This window comes from Pristis pectinata, chromosome 18, assembly GCF_009764475.1.
Source record: "Pristis pectinata isolate sPriPec2 chromosome 18, sPriPec2.1.pri, whole genome shotgun sequence".
NCBI lineage: Eukaryota > Metazoa > Chordata > Chondrichthyes > Rhinopristiformes > Pristidae > Pristis > Pristis pectinata.
Window position 1 is genome coordinate 29,588,181 of NC_067422.1, and position 16,762 is coordinate 29,604,942.

The 16,762-nt window shown below is 38.9% G+C and overlaps 1 protein-coding gene across 1 annotated transcript in view; it reads right to left on the reverse strand.

Annotated features, from left to right (window-relative positions):
* LOC127580053 (dynein axonemal heavy chain 9-like) overlaps nt 1–16,762 on the reverse strand; it is a 377,996-nt gene that overhangs the window by 37,684 nt on the left and 323,550 nt on the right. The window contains exons 65-66 of the mRNA XM_052033209.1: nt 3,698–3,889; nt 145–315 (exon numbers count right to left, since the gene is read on the reverse strand). Of these exons, the coding sequence (XP_051889169.1) occupies nt 145–315; nt 3,698–3,889 (363 nt within the window). The remainder of the gene's footprint in view (nt 1–144; nt 316–3,697; nt 3,890–16,762) is intronic.

Below are 16,762 nucleotides of genomic sequence, written 5' to 3' on the forward strand. Positions count from 1 at the left end.
CCCCCAGTTATATCCATTACTTCATTAAAAATGGGATTGAACGAATAACAAATTTTGTTTGCATCCGAACTACAATATGCTGGAAACAATAATCACCATGGATCTTTGGAAACAGCAAATTTGCTTTCTAAACAAGTAGTTTACCTTTTCTTCTCGTGTAATACCTCCACCCTCTCCACCACTGCTGTCCCTGGGCTGCATTTCCAGCACTGTGCGGAAGAGCTTTTCTGAGGTTAGCGTGAGAAACCCGATCTCTGCATTGGGATGGAGACCGTACAGGTAGGGAGACTCAGGTGGAAGCATGTCATCGATGTACTGATGAGGAAAGAGAGCATTTTTAAGAAAATAAATGCAACATAAGGGATCATAATAATATGAATATTGATAAAATATTTAAACATATAAAATCAGAAAGATGCAGATGCCAGAAAAGTGAAATAAAAGTAGAAAATATTGGAAGTACTCATTAGGTCAGGTGGCACCTGTGCAGAGAAATGGGTTCAGGTCCAAGATCCTTCAGAAGAACCCATAACTAGTTCTGAAGGAGGGTCTCAGATGTGAAACATTAACTTTGTTTTTCTTTCCATGGATGCTGCCTGACTTGCTAAGATTTTTGGCATTTTCTGTTTTTATTTCATAAAACAATTAAACTGATTTCCCATGGTGTTACCCAGGATATCCAGAGCTGGATGATGTTTGAGTTGGAATGATGTTTTCCCTGGTAGTCTCTGTATTAGCCATGCTATTTGTGTTCCTTATTTATAAGTGTACTGAATAGGTATATGCTGAGATAACATTACACGTATTGAAGAGAGAAGTCATGCAGCTTTTTACAAATTCCCAGTCTATTCTCGTTTGTAGGAACAAATCAACAACAACTGGGCTGAGGCAATACAATTCTTCTTTGCAGAAGTCCTTATATAATCAGAGAGCATCATCCTGTCCTGGAGCTGAACCCATAGCCAAGGATAAAAGGACTGTGTATCGTTGTATTTATGTGGATGTAAACTGTTGGAATGATGTCCAACTGTGCAAATGATGCAGGCTGATGTGCACTATTGCTATAGTCCATTAATTGGCCCATTATCAGCCTTTTGTACTGCTGTTACTTTGCCTTGTGAGCCAGAATTCATGAAAAAAAAATTAGATAACAAGAATCATAGGGGGTCTAAGTTTGATAAGATCCAAAGGGAGGCGGCGTGGGAGGGTGCGATGTGATGTGCAATTAACCTGCACTAACAGCATGCTGCATGCTCATTTACATGATTTCAGTGGCCATCCACTGCTAATCACCCTGCCCTTTGGGTGGACACATCAGCAGAGGGCTAATCTTATGAGTGGCTGACAGAAAGTCAACTTGCACAGCTTAAAGTCAGCCTGAACCTTTTAAGGAAGAGCTGGATTGTAGATGGAGCAAATGCTGTTCAAAACGTGAACCTGACCTAAGAAATTGTATAACATGAGAGGGAGCAGGCTCCGTTGTTGGGACACTGAACTGTGGGACTCAGTGGAGCAGGCAAAAATTAGGAGAGATCTCCATATCCACAGGACGCCCTGGAGACATGTGTTCAGAGGTCAGTTGGAATACTTGGCTATGAAGGTTAATGCTGTAGTCAAGCTGAGAACATGGAGGTGGCATTCCAAGAAGTTCATTGACCACACCGGAGTAGTCAAGGTTACAATGCAAACCTCAAATTCTACATCCTATCATTATACAATTGGCCTCAGGTACTACTCATTTAACTAAATCCATTTTATTTACCTAGGAAATCTTGATAAATCAACTCATACTGTACATCACATTCTGTTTCACCTCACCCTTTCACCTTTGCACGGTTGCAAGTTTCACATTAAATCCCACAAACCGGCATAAATTCCCTGATATTTATGGCAGACACAACACCTAAATAGCATTCTTTTCTTTCAGGAAATGATAGCACAAAACAGAAGCAGTAGGAGTTACACCTGTGTGTTCTAACACCCCTGGAGAAGGTGGTGCCGGCCAATACTAGGATACTGGTGCTGAGGTCATGACCACAGCAGCTGAAACCCAACAAAGGGACCGTCGCCTAAACACCTAAACCTAATTAGCATCACCTAATTCTGCTGTTCCCATTAATTCTGCTTCAACACATTCTCTCTAGTGAGCTAAAATCACAGATGATGGAAATGTGCACTTTTTTGCATTTCTGCCTTGACCACACCCTAATTCCACTTTTATGTTTGGCTGCAGGGGTGGGGAAAACACAAAATTCCATTATTAAACATATGATAGCAAAACATCTGAAATTCAAAGTCAGCATAAAGGAAATGATGCTTGACAAATTTACTGGAATTTTTGGGGATTTAACTGATAAGAGTGATGGGGGAGAACCAGTGAATGTGGTACATCTGGACTTTCGACAAGGTCCCGCGTAATAAGATTAGTGTGCAAAAGTAAAGCAAGGGAGATGGGGAGAGGGCAGGAAGGTACTAAATTTGGATGATCAGCTAGGATCACATTGAATGGTGGGGCAGGCTCCTACTATTTTTTGTTTGTACGTTTCTATGCTTTTCATTTTAGATGCAGTAGAATAGCAACCTTCCCAACTGCTGGAGTATCGCTTTCACCTGCCTTCACATAAACAGTGATCTGTTCCAGTATTAAAACTGCTTGGAATTTAAAGGATAGCACAGAGGCAGGAACTACAAGTGATAAACAGTGGGCACTACTGGCCTCTAGACAGGGTAGGAAGTAAGGAGAATACAGGTGCCCCCTTGCCAGAGGACAAGGTCACACATGCCCAAGACTTGGTGAAAGTCTCATAAAGGCAACCAACTGAAGGAGCCTGATGTATGCATATGCTCTTGGTGCTTTGGAAAATCTACCAGAATGCCTGTGCTCTTAGTGTTAAGAAGCATGGAGTGACTGGAGGTTGGAGACCATCCTTTACAGTGCGATCAACTGCCTCACACACCTGTGGACCTGATCCAGATGTACCTCAAGAGATAGTCACATAATGTCTGCTGCAGTGAAAACTCAGACTCCTATCAAGTGAAATCAGACTACTACCACGATGCCATGGACTACAATGTAGAGTGGAACTTGCAACATGCCACAGCAGTCTTGCACAGTATCTTGCAACAGATTATTAGAACTGCTTAGGCACTGACCTGGGTTTTGGCAGCAACTCCATGGACATAACTCAGTTCTCTTTCAGGAAGTCAACATTCATCCTCCCAACACTGCCATATCTCCAATGCTCTCACTACCAATCAACCAGACCACCAAGGCCAATTCAACTCCTGTTGAAATGGTGCGGGGCTTTAGTCATGCTTTGTTAGGCTATAGCTGCTGCAGTTCATCCTTGAAGACCATCTGCAGTCTCCATCATGGAATATCAGCAGCCTCGCATTAATCACAGGGGGAGAACTGTCTCGGGGGATTAGGGCAGGCAATAGTAATGGAACTGCGTGATTACTTGAGTTTTGTAACTTATGAGCTGTTTTAGTTTGCTGTATTTATTTTGTGATGTCTTTGATTTTTGTGCTATGGCCAAGTTATCACCACGGTGGTCAGTGAGGGAGCAAAGCTGAGTGTTGTTGAACAGGTTTCAGTTTTTGATATTGCACTCAGTAGTAATGCCACCATTACTAAGAACTTAAGGGAAATTAGTCAAGTTATTAATGTAATAGTGCACAGGAAATAACTGTGTACCTGATGGTAGCCATTGTAGTCCAAGTTTGGAGGGAGAGGGAATCCTGCTGCCAACAACACTTCTCCTTCCATCATCTCCGGCTTAATAAACTCCTCCAAGTATGTTCTACATAGCCTCCTATCCCAATCATCTGTGATATGCCCTCCGTACATAATTTCACCAAACAGATAGCGTAAATCATCATAGGGGACCTGTAATAGAAGTAAATATTTATCCAAATTGGAAATTGTTAGAATTTGCAACAAGCCCATCAGCAGCTGTAGAGATAAAAGATGAATTAATGTTCCATTGGAAAAGCAACCAGACATCACTTTGACTTTCCTCTCGAGACAAGCTGTATGTTTTCAGTGTCTTATCATTTTAACATTCAGCATACAACAATTTTCTTTTCTATCTCTATTCTATTTATTGTTCCATTCACAGCAACCACATTAAGTCATACAGTCATGATAATGCCTCCTGAACATGATCCAAATAGCACAACTCAATCAAACAAACATATTTGCCTTTCCTCTCCAGCCACAGCTATGGAAGATACATCTTAAAAAGAGGCAATGAATCAATTATCTAAGATGAGAAAGACTTATTTATTTCACAGACATGCGATGGGTCATCCATATTTGATTACAGAATTTAAAAAACTGCCCGCTGATCTTTTTACCAGTTAAAAACTGTAAATGACACAGACACATCTTGCTTCATTCAAGCTGAAGCTCTGACATGGTACATAATGAGTAAAACCACACATTTAGGGTTTTCAGAGAGAAAGAAATAGATGGATAAGATGGAACTGAATTTAGTCACCATAAACAAGATGACCTGGTAATAAAATGGATAATTAAATAAAACCATTTTCAGTGACATTCTTTCCCAAAGCAACCAAATGTCAGGCACTTAAAAACAATTTTGTAGGAGTTCAGTTCATTGAGAAGATTGTGAAAAAGAACAAAATAAGGATCTGATTTTTTTTTTCTGAGTAGGAATCAAGATGTGTTATTAATGCTGTGAGCATTTCTTTAATCCTTATTTTTTAATATTGATTCTTGTTCATAGGGAAAAAGACAGAAACCTATTTGTTCACTCGTACATGCTTCCATTCAGCACGGAGGTTCTCTATTTCTTCTATTAGTCTTTAATTTCTAGGTTTCCTTAGGATTCATCAGGGCAATTTTCTGTTGGCAATTCAGAAACATACAAACATATTTTGTACCGTGTGCCATTATTGCTCAACTTGAGGTAGATATAAGATAAACTGCATTAAGAAAATAAATATTCTCATCTTAACCAGAAATTGTAATATATTCTGATACAACAGCTCTGTAGACTGCACTCCACCCTACAGGGTATGTTGGAGGCAGCTCTGATGAATAATTGGAAATTGTTAAGAGAATAGTGATAAATAAAACATCTATGTTTTCATTAAGAAAGTTTAAATTCAGCAAAAATAGAAGAGCTTGGTTTCATATTATGTCTTTCAGAGCCTCTGGAGAGCCCAACATGCTTTACAGCCAATCTGGTATGTGTTTATGAATGCTGTATTCCAGAAAACGCAGTAGACAATTTTTGCAGGGCAAAATCCCACATGCAAGCATGTGACAAAGATCAGATAATCTAGTGTCTGGTTTTAGGTGCTCATTGAGAAATAATTATTTGCCATGACACAAGAGAAAGCTCTTTTCTCATTTCTCAAATAGTATCATGGTATCCACGTGGGTAGATAGATTCTCATTTTAATGTCTCGTCCAAAATATAGTAGAGAGAATCAGAAAGTCCAGAACACAAAGATGAACACCTCTACATATTCTACATTACAAACATGCACTACCTAGCATTGTGATCAACAGAAAGGTGAAATTTACTCTGGGCAGTAATAGGCCCAAAGATACATTAAGACAGCCAATATAGGGGTCTGTGCATTGTCACGATAACCCTTTGTTGGTGCAGAACTGCATTAATATAAATAATAAAGTTTGGAAATCCATTTTCCATTGACACTTCATTGGGTTTCACATCACACAAGAACACAAATTTGAATGTTAACCACTCAAAACTAACTCGAAGAATACATACTGGAAATGATTTTGCTGCTTGACAGAAAGCATTCTGACCTTCAAAACCAGGCAAGGGCAATAAGAAAGTACATTTACAAAGCACATAAATGCCTACATGCAGACACCTTGTAAAATTCTTATCCCTGTCGGCTAGGTCTGTGTATTCACTATGCTGATGTGAAAACACATGAGTGTTTCAACCATGTATAAAAATCTGTAATTGTCACACTGATAAGCCAGATACAAATGTGGCCCTTCAGCACACAGCATGTTAGCTTGTTGCGTTAATTATGCATGCTGTCTACTTAGTTAAGTAGGCAAATGAATGCCTGAGCAGCAAATGGCATTTGCCATGCTGGACTGATTAAAATACATTAGGACACTGCTTTGGAACATTATTTCACAGCATTTTTGCTCCTCAGTTTTAGTGAAGTCCATAATGATTAGTATTCTCAGTGTGTTAGGAGTACTGCTATTGTATTTCTCATTGACGTGAAAAGCTTCTGAAAATATAAAGCAGTCATCAGGTAATGAAGTTGAGAAAAATTGAACTGAAATACAGCAGTAGTATGACAAAGGCAAATATGTTGATTTATCAGAAGACTACATTGACTGCTGGGTCCAACATTACTCATTGCATTTATCCATTTCACACACTGAATTATTTTTGTAATAATTCAAATGCTTTCAGAGAAGAAATGGTTCATAAAACAATGGTGACAAAATAAAGCAACATCTGCACATTTCTACTGGCAACATTTTGCAATCTGCTTTTCAGGTTGGAGACAATGAAACTAATCTCATATCTAACAATTTCTAAAACATTATTTCTCATAAAGCTTAAGTATTGATAATATTTTAAAAAATGTTTCAAACTCACTTTCAATTCATCTTTCCCCTTTCACCCATAATTTCCTTTGATCTATAAGCTCAAGATGATGTCAGCATTCCCGCCAACTACCACTATATCCTTTCATCATAATCTGATGCCCCTGTCCATTCAAGTACCCAGCAAGAGCAATCTGACAGGAAGCAAAGTTAGACCGAAAACAGAGTGATAATGAAGATATGACCATATTTGATTTCAAGTTCAAAATAGCCATTTCCAGTATTGATGTCACATGAATCCTGGAGAATAGACTTGAGTTGGGATCTGCATGCACTGTAACCGCAGAGGGAATGAAGATAGCATAAGTACCAGCTTGTGAGGGAGCAAGATTGCAATGGTTCTGAGAATTTCGATGAGCCTGTGTATGGAAAGTGGTTCGATGTATACAACACAATGGCTGGTACATTTGGTAGACAGCCAGGAAGCTTGTGTTCAGTGCCAAGGGACATGGAAAAGTCCAGCACCAACTGGGTACAGGGCTCGGAGCTGATCTATCATTTCCAGTCTAAAGGTAGAAGCAGCTTACACCATTAGTTGTGAGTGTTGCAATAGAAGCTCGCTCTGGAGTCAAGCTATGAAAGTTCAGGGTGCGGTCATACGAGCTCAGATGACTACCATGATGGCTGTGAGTACCATTCCAGTGGGTCTTGTAGATAGTCATGGAAAATCCAGTAATTTTCTCTCCAAATGGTCACAAGCATAGCAACCAAGGAAAATGGCTGCAGGTGAATGAAGGGGCAGGTGGTGGATGGTAAACTACAGCAGGCATGAATTACTGAAAGACTGCAAGACTAATAGGACCAGAAGTCATGCTCTGCAAAAGTTACATTACATGGTTGTTCTGCAGAAAATCTCAGTATTTCCGAGTCACAGAGCACATACAAGAAAATGCTTTGTCCAGGACAGAGGCCAGGTCCAGGGAGTCAGGGGGGGTCTGGATGGTAGAGAGAGAGAGGACCAGAGGTTAGAGCCCTGATTGAGACCTGGGCAGAAGGGGCAATGCAAAATGTGTTGCTAATACCAACATGATTGGTGCCTGGCAGTAGGTTGGCACCTTCTGGGCATTGGAGTGGCAGACAAGGATTCCGTTGGGTAGTTCAGGCAGTTGCTGAATAGTGGGGGAAGAGGGTGGTCAGGGAGTTGAGAGGGCTGGGGCCTGGGCTGAGAAGGTCCTAGAACAGTAAGTGGGTCAGGAAGGGGGCCTAAAATAGATGTCTGGTGCAGCTAATGAAAGCATGATTTAACAAGGAGAAATGCACAGAAGTTGCTTCTCAGAACAATGTGGTCTAATTCCCCAGGCAACATGATCTGGGGATTGAATTAATTTGAAGTACATCTGATATGAAAACCACGTCAAATGTGCAAACATGACTCATATTGGGAAGTGCTCATCTGAATTGCTGGAGTGACAGGAAATGTTTGACATTAGAGGATTGATTTGCTAAGCGATGGTATTTTAGCCCTTTTTATAAAGGAGTTTCACTATAAGAATACAGTCTTGCAACAAGCATCTAGGGTTTTGTTGAGATCATATCTGGAAACACTAGCCCTGAACAGCTTTATTGGAACGGATTCAGTTCTGGAATAACAGGGCTGTCCTTTCTTGAGAGATTAGGTAGAATCAAATTACACTCATTGAAATGTAAAAAATTCTTAGAAGAACTGCTCTGATAGATGTTGAGAATCTCTTTCCCTTGATGCAAAGTGTATAACTAGTAGGTGATACACTCAGGATAAGGGATCAACTGCCTAGGGCTGAGATGAGGAAAATTTGGTTCATTTTTTGAGTTGTGAAACTTTGGAATTCTCCAATCCAAAAGAATGTGGATGTTCATTCGAAGACAGTTCACAAGGCGGGAAGTGATAGGTGTTTGGTCATTAAGGCAGTCAGAGGGTATGCGGGTACTGCAGGAAAGTGCAGAACTTCTGACGTGTTCTTGTTTAATAGCAGACCAAAATTGAAGGGCTGTATGGCCTTCTGATGCCCTTTTTTTTATGTTCTATTGACAATCTGCAGAAAACTAAAATAGCTCTTGCAATTCCATTCCAAAGTCATGCAATTGGGACTTCTCCATGGTAACATTCACCCATCATCAAAAGCTGGGACCTACCTCAGTCCTAACTAAGTTTGTGAAAGGAAAAGCTCCAGAACAGTTCAAAGCACTGCTGTCAAATGATATGTACCATCAATGTTTATGATTTGGATTCAACCCCGTTGAATTAGCAATGAAGATCTCTTAAATTCAGGTTCAGTTTCATTTATTGCAGACTTCAAAGCAGCTGCATTTCATGGCTGTCACAAAAATTTTCACTGTGTCCCACCATGCGGTAACCTTACCTAAGAAACCTGAAATTATAATGACATTGTCTGCCTGGGGAACTGTAGCATCTGAGACTCTTCCCAAAAGGATTCCCACAGTCCAAGGTGCAAAGTCATAATTTTTATACCTTATAATGGTCTGCCTACCTCACAGAAGCCTAGGAATTGAATTACACATTGGTAACTTTTTTCAGCATGATGCAACAGAATATTGATTTCCTCCCCCCCCCACCCCCCCACACACACACATTGAAGATGATAACGGCTATTTCTGGGTTGTTTTGTATCACACGACATTTGATAGCATTCAGTCATCTTGGTGTCCCTGATGTAATTTACGCTGTTGGGCATCCTTGAGACAACATGGACTTATTGCCAAAACACATCACTAAGATGCTTGCCAAGTAAATCCATAACTTATTTTCATCTTCTTGGCCTCCTGTGTACTGCAACAACTCTGCCTCACCCATTGATCCTTTGCTCCCTTCATGCCATGATCCCCCTTACTGATCCATCCCTGATTCCTCATGCCACTGATGTGCTATTTTGTCCCCATCCTGATCCACCACAGCTGGTCCCAATCCTAAACCCAGTCCAAAATGGCCATTGTTCTGGTTGTGTTATTCTTGTATAATTTATGTTTAATTTATGTTTTTCTCGTGAACGTTGTGTCTCAAATGCTGTAAGTTTTGTGCATACATGTATTGTGTATATGACAATAAACTCGACTTTCACTTTGACATCCAACTGCTGTGCCCTTTTAGCACACCTATTAGGGTCCACTAGAACTTGTAGACTTATCCCCTTCAATGAAGAATTTTATGCAAAATTGATTACATTTAACTGAGCAGCTAACACTCTGAGGAAACTGCTGGTCACCTCATACCTCATATATATACATATTATATTCATTCCTAATACCTTATCATTCAAAACATTTTTTTTCTTCCCACTGCTGCTATATGCTCAATATACACTGCCTTTTTATTTTAATAACGTTGACTTAAGTTCAGTGGTATATCTCCATTCTGAGCCCAAAGGTTCACAGAAATGCAGGATCATTCTGGACAGTCAAGCATAAAGTCTAGATTGATGCTCCCAGTGCAATGCTGAGGGAGTGCTGCACTGTCAGATGTGCCGTGTGTCTGAAAATAAATGCTAAATCAAGAACCAGGCACCCTCTCAGACTTGTGAGAAGCATTTTGTAGCACTAGCCAAAAGAAAGTAGGAGATTTCTCCCAAGGTCTTAGCTAATATTGACTTCTCAACCAACCTCTAAGAGCTATTGGTCTGATCACTTTTGCCACTGCTGCTTGTTCTATGCAAATCAGTGCCCACGACAATGATTTCACTTCAAGATACTTAATTGGTTCTGAAGATCTTTTGGATATTTTAACTCCTTGAAAGGCATCAGAAAGATTTCAGGTCCTTTCTTCATTGTCTGGTTAAACATTTCAAGTTGATTTTCTGAACTACAAATTTTTAATGGAATTTCCAAGAACACATGGATAAAGGGAAAGGGTAAAATTTTAGAAAGATTTGATCATATTTCTAGTGGTTTTCTCAAGTAATAGAATTATTTTGCAAATAAAAAAAATATTTTGAGTTCTTTTCATGCCAGGACTACGTGCTGAGCTTTTAGCAACTGAGAAGGCTAACTTTTCTCATTGTCAGCCATCATGAATTAAGAGTTAGGCAACTCTTTTAAGTGAGCGGGACAGTGAGGCTATGGCAGGTACTGCCAGTGAAATTGTACTATTATGTTATTATTCCTCACACATTACTTCTGTTGTCAATCATCTCTCTGTTAAAGAGAACAAAGCTCCCTCTTGTTTGTCACTGATTACATTCACAGGATGGCTTCAAGTCTGCCTGAACAGAAAAACAATGCAAAGTTATTTTATTTTCCACTCTAAGATGCTCAGGGTAATATTCCATCAGGAAAAATAATTAAAGATGTTAGACTGGGAATTAAATCATAATAAAAAGTATTCTATTCAGTTATGTCTTCATGCAGATTTTTGTTCTGCTGTCATAAATGGAATATCTGTATTCAAGTATGTTGAACTCCTTACACAAGTAATACCACACACAATGCTCTTCATGAACTTCCTTATTTCTATTCAGTAATGATGAATGTATAAAATGCCTATATTATTCATAATCAAACTCATCCTACCTTACTTAAGGAGGGCAAGGAGTGATTTGAAGAATTAATTACTCTGTAAAAATTGTTCAGTGCACATTGTCAAATTTTTTCCACTATGCACACAAAGACTTATTGAAAGTAAACTTGAATGTAACGTCAAGTGCTAAACATGAATTTACATCATTCTTACATCTTCATGTCCTCAGAAAAGTAATTTCAATTATTTCTCAAAGTTATGTATATATTTTTCCTGTTACTTCTTCAATTTTGATTAGTTCCCATTTTAGCACCTTTTTTTTTACATTGGGATGTCTGTTTAAGAATCAAGAGAAGAGATAAGGAGGTAAGCTTCCCCAAGCTATAAAATGAGGGACTGCAGCCTTATCCCACAAGTGGTTTAGAGTTGAGGACCCAGATCCACATTTTATGTTTGTAATTAAGGGACCACCGTGTGAAAATTACACCACTTCTACAAATGTATATGTATATTTTTACAAGTAGTGTAACTTTATAACAAAATCATGTGCTTGTTGAGTTCTGGAAAATTAAAAATCCAGAAGATAATATGCAGAAAGTTCTAGAGTTCAGATTACTGAACTCAATAGTTCAGATTAAGGAGTAGGGTTGGGAGATGAATACATGGCACATAATTTTATATAATTTCAAACTTCTTAAGGGAAAAACAAATTTGCTCACTAGCTCTAGAAAGTCTGAATGTTTGGATAGCCTAAGTTTAAAGATAGTTATCTGCAAATGAAATGATAAGGCATGAATATTGCAGAATACTCATGTATTTTAACATATAAAATCATTCTGCAGTTTATTTTGTATTTCCTGCTTCTTTTATGCATATCTAATCTAGTTGTCTGTGCAAATCATAAATGGAAAATTTCCAAAAAGTAGTAAACTTGAGGTGAATGTGGTATTTAGATCAACACAGAGGTCCTCCCCAGCTGACAAATGGCCAACTTATATACAGCCTGTGCATACGAGCGACCGTTTGGGAAACCGGCGGGATGGACTGACCAGCTGCTCCGGTGCTGCAAGTTTCTTCTGCTGGGTGGGAACTCAGTTCATGGCCACATTTCTGACTTGCAAATCGTTCGGCTTACTCAGGAAAGGAATCCTCTAGTAACCTGGAGAGCACCTGTATTTGAGATTTCCGTATTTGAGGCCCTCTGCTATTTAATGGGCAATTAGAAGATGAACATGCAATTAAAAAATGTAAATCAAATCTGTGCAACCTGAATCTACTGCTAAAATGTTCGAGCGCTGCAGAAAGAGTGAAAAGAATGGCAGCCCTGGGCTTCCATTCAAGAGCTTGGAGAACAGATTGTAGTCCACAATTCTCTGTTAAGTATAGAATATGAAGAGAAGATATCAACCGAAGGCTGTAGCATTGAGGGGAACAGAAAGGATGGAAATTATTAAATATGGAACCCAGTACAATACGGGACAACAGCACAATGTAGAAGGGAAATACTTAATTGAATTGTGCCTCACGTTTTCTGAGGGAAGTAAGATGCATGAAATAAATATGACCATGCATAATTAATAAAATGTCAATTGAAAGGGTAATGAATTTATATTGCAGATTAAAAGATTAGGGTCAAAAGAATTTACACCAAATATATAAATATACCAGCACTTTTGTTTAGCAGATACCAATATTTACACTGGATATCAAAATCATAATCTTGCTTTTTGGCAGAAGAAATTCAAGAGCATTGGATAGAATTAGTGTCAGCCATGGCTTGGTTGGTGGCATCTTCTGCTTCAAGAGGGCTAGGGGTTCAAATCGTACTCCAGAGATCTGAGACAGAGATCTAGGCTGATATGCCAATTTAGTACTAGGTGGTGCACTGTCACAGCTGCTGTCTTTAGGATAAGGTGCTAAACCAAACCTTTGCCTGCTCTCTCAGGTGCCTGTAAAAGATCACAAAGTACCAACATGAAGTGGAACAGATGAGTTTCCCTGAGTAGAGATGCTCATTTAACATGGAGATGCAGAGGAATTTCTTCCTTCAAAGAGTTGTGAATCTTTGAAATTCTCTTCCCAGAAAACTGTGGAGGCCAGATCTGGAATTAATCAAGACCATGGTAGATTTTTGATCTATAGGGGAGTCAGGGAAATGGAGAATGGGAAGGCATGATCATACCTAGCCACAATCTTATTGCATGGTGGCACAAGCTCGAGGAGCCATTTGGACTCCTCTTATCTTCTTATGTCCTTCTGTTCAGTGGTCTGGCCAATATTTTTCTTTGATTAACATCCTTAAAACAGATTGGCCTAGATTTTGCAGATAAATGGCACCAGTTCCACGCAGAACTGCCAGCACTTCTTCTCATAAGTGCCAGTATGTTTGAACACATTCAGAAACACTAATAGTATTCCATAATTTTGGCACACCTGAAGACTACATTTGATTTTGACTACCACAGGAGTTCAAGCAATAAAATATTAACAGCCTATTGCGTGCTCTTAATATATCTTACAGATGCAAAACCATCTTAACATATTGGTGCCTTTGAGCTACGGTCCAGACCTGAAAAGCTCATTTCAATCAGCAATGTTCCCTGACCAGATAATTAAATTCTGAATGTCCTTGGGCTGTGTTCATTTGTAGCAGTTAGACTTTGTGCCTTTAAAGGCCAGACTAGATTAAACACAGTTTCACCTGAGTAGCACAATAATGCACGCCACATTGTAAGGTGTAATTCTTCTGTCATTTATAAAACAGAAGTAGCATTTGATTTACTTTGAATGATGCATTCAAAAATCCTCTAAATCAGAGAAAAAGGGAGAGGTTTTTTAAACAGTGAGTGTACAACAGCATTTCTAACACTGTAATTTCAGGGTTAAGATGTCAACGATGACATTTTATGAAACTCCTCAATGAAATTATTGCTGGATATCGATCATTCTTCAGGTAATTGCTCCGACATATGCTGCAGCAGAAGTTTGTGATGTTCAATGATATGCAGGATGTCTTTCTGAAACTGCAGTAATTACAACATATTCTTCACTTGACACAAGGCAGCAGTTGGTGTGTTCACTTGTGCAGTTTATGCGACTGAGCTTTCCACATCAGCATAAGGTTACTATTTTCAAAGCTTCTTTTGTTTTGTATTTCTATTGAGTCAAAGCAACAAAGATCTCTTGCAGAAATGTTGGAAGTTTAATAGAATTCAAGAGTGAAAGTAGCTGCAGCCTTGTTACATGGGAAGTGTATGGGTTGTATTTTCAGATGACTCATGCCATATTAAGGCAGAAAGATGCATCAGTTTTTAAAGTAAAGGCAACATGTTTTGTGGATACATTTTCGTGAATTAAAAAATGTCTTATCTTTTTTAGACTAATACCATGACTGACATATTGTGTAGTGATATATCAACAAGTTTAATGTAGTCAGCTGTTCAGCAGTATAAACCAGGACACAACCATGTCATTTTTTTAAATTAGTTTACAGGATATGGATGTCACGGGCAAGGCAATATTTATTGCTGCTTTGTAACTATCCTTGAGACGATGGTGACACCTTCTTGAGCTGCTGAAGTTTGACATGACTGAATGGAATACTTGACCATTTCAGAGGGTCAATCGCATTGCAATGCATCCGAGAGTTTGTGGGATTCACATCCAGCTAGGTAAGGAAAGCACATTTCCTTCTCTAAGTGGTTTTCTGATGTTCTTCAGAGTAGAACCACACACTGACTCTAACCAATTACACACCTCCAAATCTTCTGAAGTGGGGTAGCAGGCTATTTCTTTTGTCTGTTCATGGTATATGAACAGGAATGCCAATGCTGGCATTTACTGTCCATCCCTGAGTACCCCTGAGGTGAGGAAACAGTTAATGACACTGGTGGGTCCGAATGGGTAAGGGCCACAGATTTCCTTCCCTGAAGAATATTAATTTATCAGATGGGTTTTTACGGCAATCCAGAAGTTTCATGGTTATCGTTACAGTGACCAGCCTTTTGTTTTAAATTCCAGATTTATTTCACTCATCGACCTTAAATTCTCCAGCTGTCATGCTGATATTAGAACTCAATTTCTGGATCAATGGTCTGGAACTCCAGCAGCCAGTCCAGTAATTTAACCACTGTACCACCAGATCCATTAATTGAATACATCACAAAGAAATTCCAATACATTGTCTCAGGACAACTAGGACAATAAATGATAGTGACATTAAAATCTTGAAAATTATTCTTTCAATGATGAAGACTCGAAGCTGGACTTCATTTCAGACCTATGGTATTATAGTGTTACAGAAATAAGTTGAGGAGAGAAACAGGGATTGGTTTTGAAATTACAGCCTAGATTTTCTGGTATGCTCTGTTGGTATTTCCAGCACACTTTTCACCATAAATTGGCCAAATCAGCACAAAAGATCAAGGAATTTCCAGTTAAAACTAAGGCTTGCACAGACCATGTTCTTGTGACCAGTTTAGAAGCAAGTCCTGCCTGGAAACTGACCACACTCCCTGACTGAATTAAGTACCTTGGTGAATGAACTTCTGCTAATTATACCATTTGTAACCCATTAAGGAGGCTTTTTAAATTAATCTTTCTTTCCAGATGCCAGGACGTTAATAGGCATTTATTAGAAATTTGTAAATATTGTGAACATATTTAATTTACAAAGATGGAGACTCTGTACACCAAAAAAATCAATATATGTTTTTGTATCTATTTCTAAAGTCATTTTTAATCATTTAAAAATCGAATGGTGGAGTAAAGTCTTATTAAAGTGATCATCTTGGTGATAAAAAAATTAACTTTTTAGTAGTGTTAATAAAGCCAGTTATAAATATAACAAATAATATTTTAATCTAAAAGTACTTACACACCAAATGCTCAATTGCACTAATTTAATGAAAATTATGTGCTCAATGATATGCAAATAAGTTGGTGCAGAAAATAAAATTCAAAAGAACTGCAGTTGCTGGCAATCTGAGATACAAAGAGGTAATTCTCCAAGTTTAGGTAACTCATTTTTTCTGAGTGTATCAGAAATGGCCATTTCTGCTGTAAATCAGCCACCTGTGATTTTTGGCTCAGTTTTTCTCTTTCCATTAGTATAAGCCTACCTGCCAGGCATGTACCCCAGCCCTGCTATTACCAACACATGACTCAGAAAAAGAAGTACGATCACCCTCTAGATACTCCATTAATCTATTAGATCTGGTTTCGACCTCGCTCAGATATTCACTTTGTCCTTTCCATCCCTCCTTACAGCCTCTCTGTGGCTTAGTTACCTTTTTTATCTTGCTTTCCCAGTTCCATTGAAGGGTCTCTGACCTAAAATGTTAATTCTGTTAACTCACTCTAAGAACATGATCGTGCTGGATAGTACTGGACAGGATACAGAGGAGATTAACCACGATGTTGCCTGAGATGGAGTGTTTTAGTTATGAGGAGAGACTGGAGAGCCAGGTCTGTTTACCCTGGAGCAGAGGAGATTAAGAGGAGACGTGAGTGAGGTATATAAAATTATGACAGTTAGAGTAGACTGCAGCCAAATTTTCTCCATATTAGAGGTAGACAAAATCAGAGGACATAGATTTAGGGTAAGGGGTAAGAGATTTACCAGGGATCTGAAGGGGACCTTTTTCACTCAGAGAGTGGTGACTACCTGGAATACACTG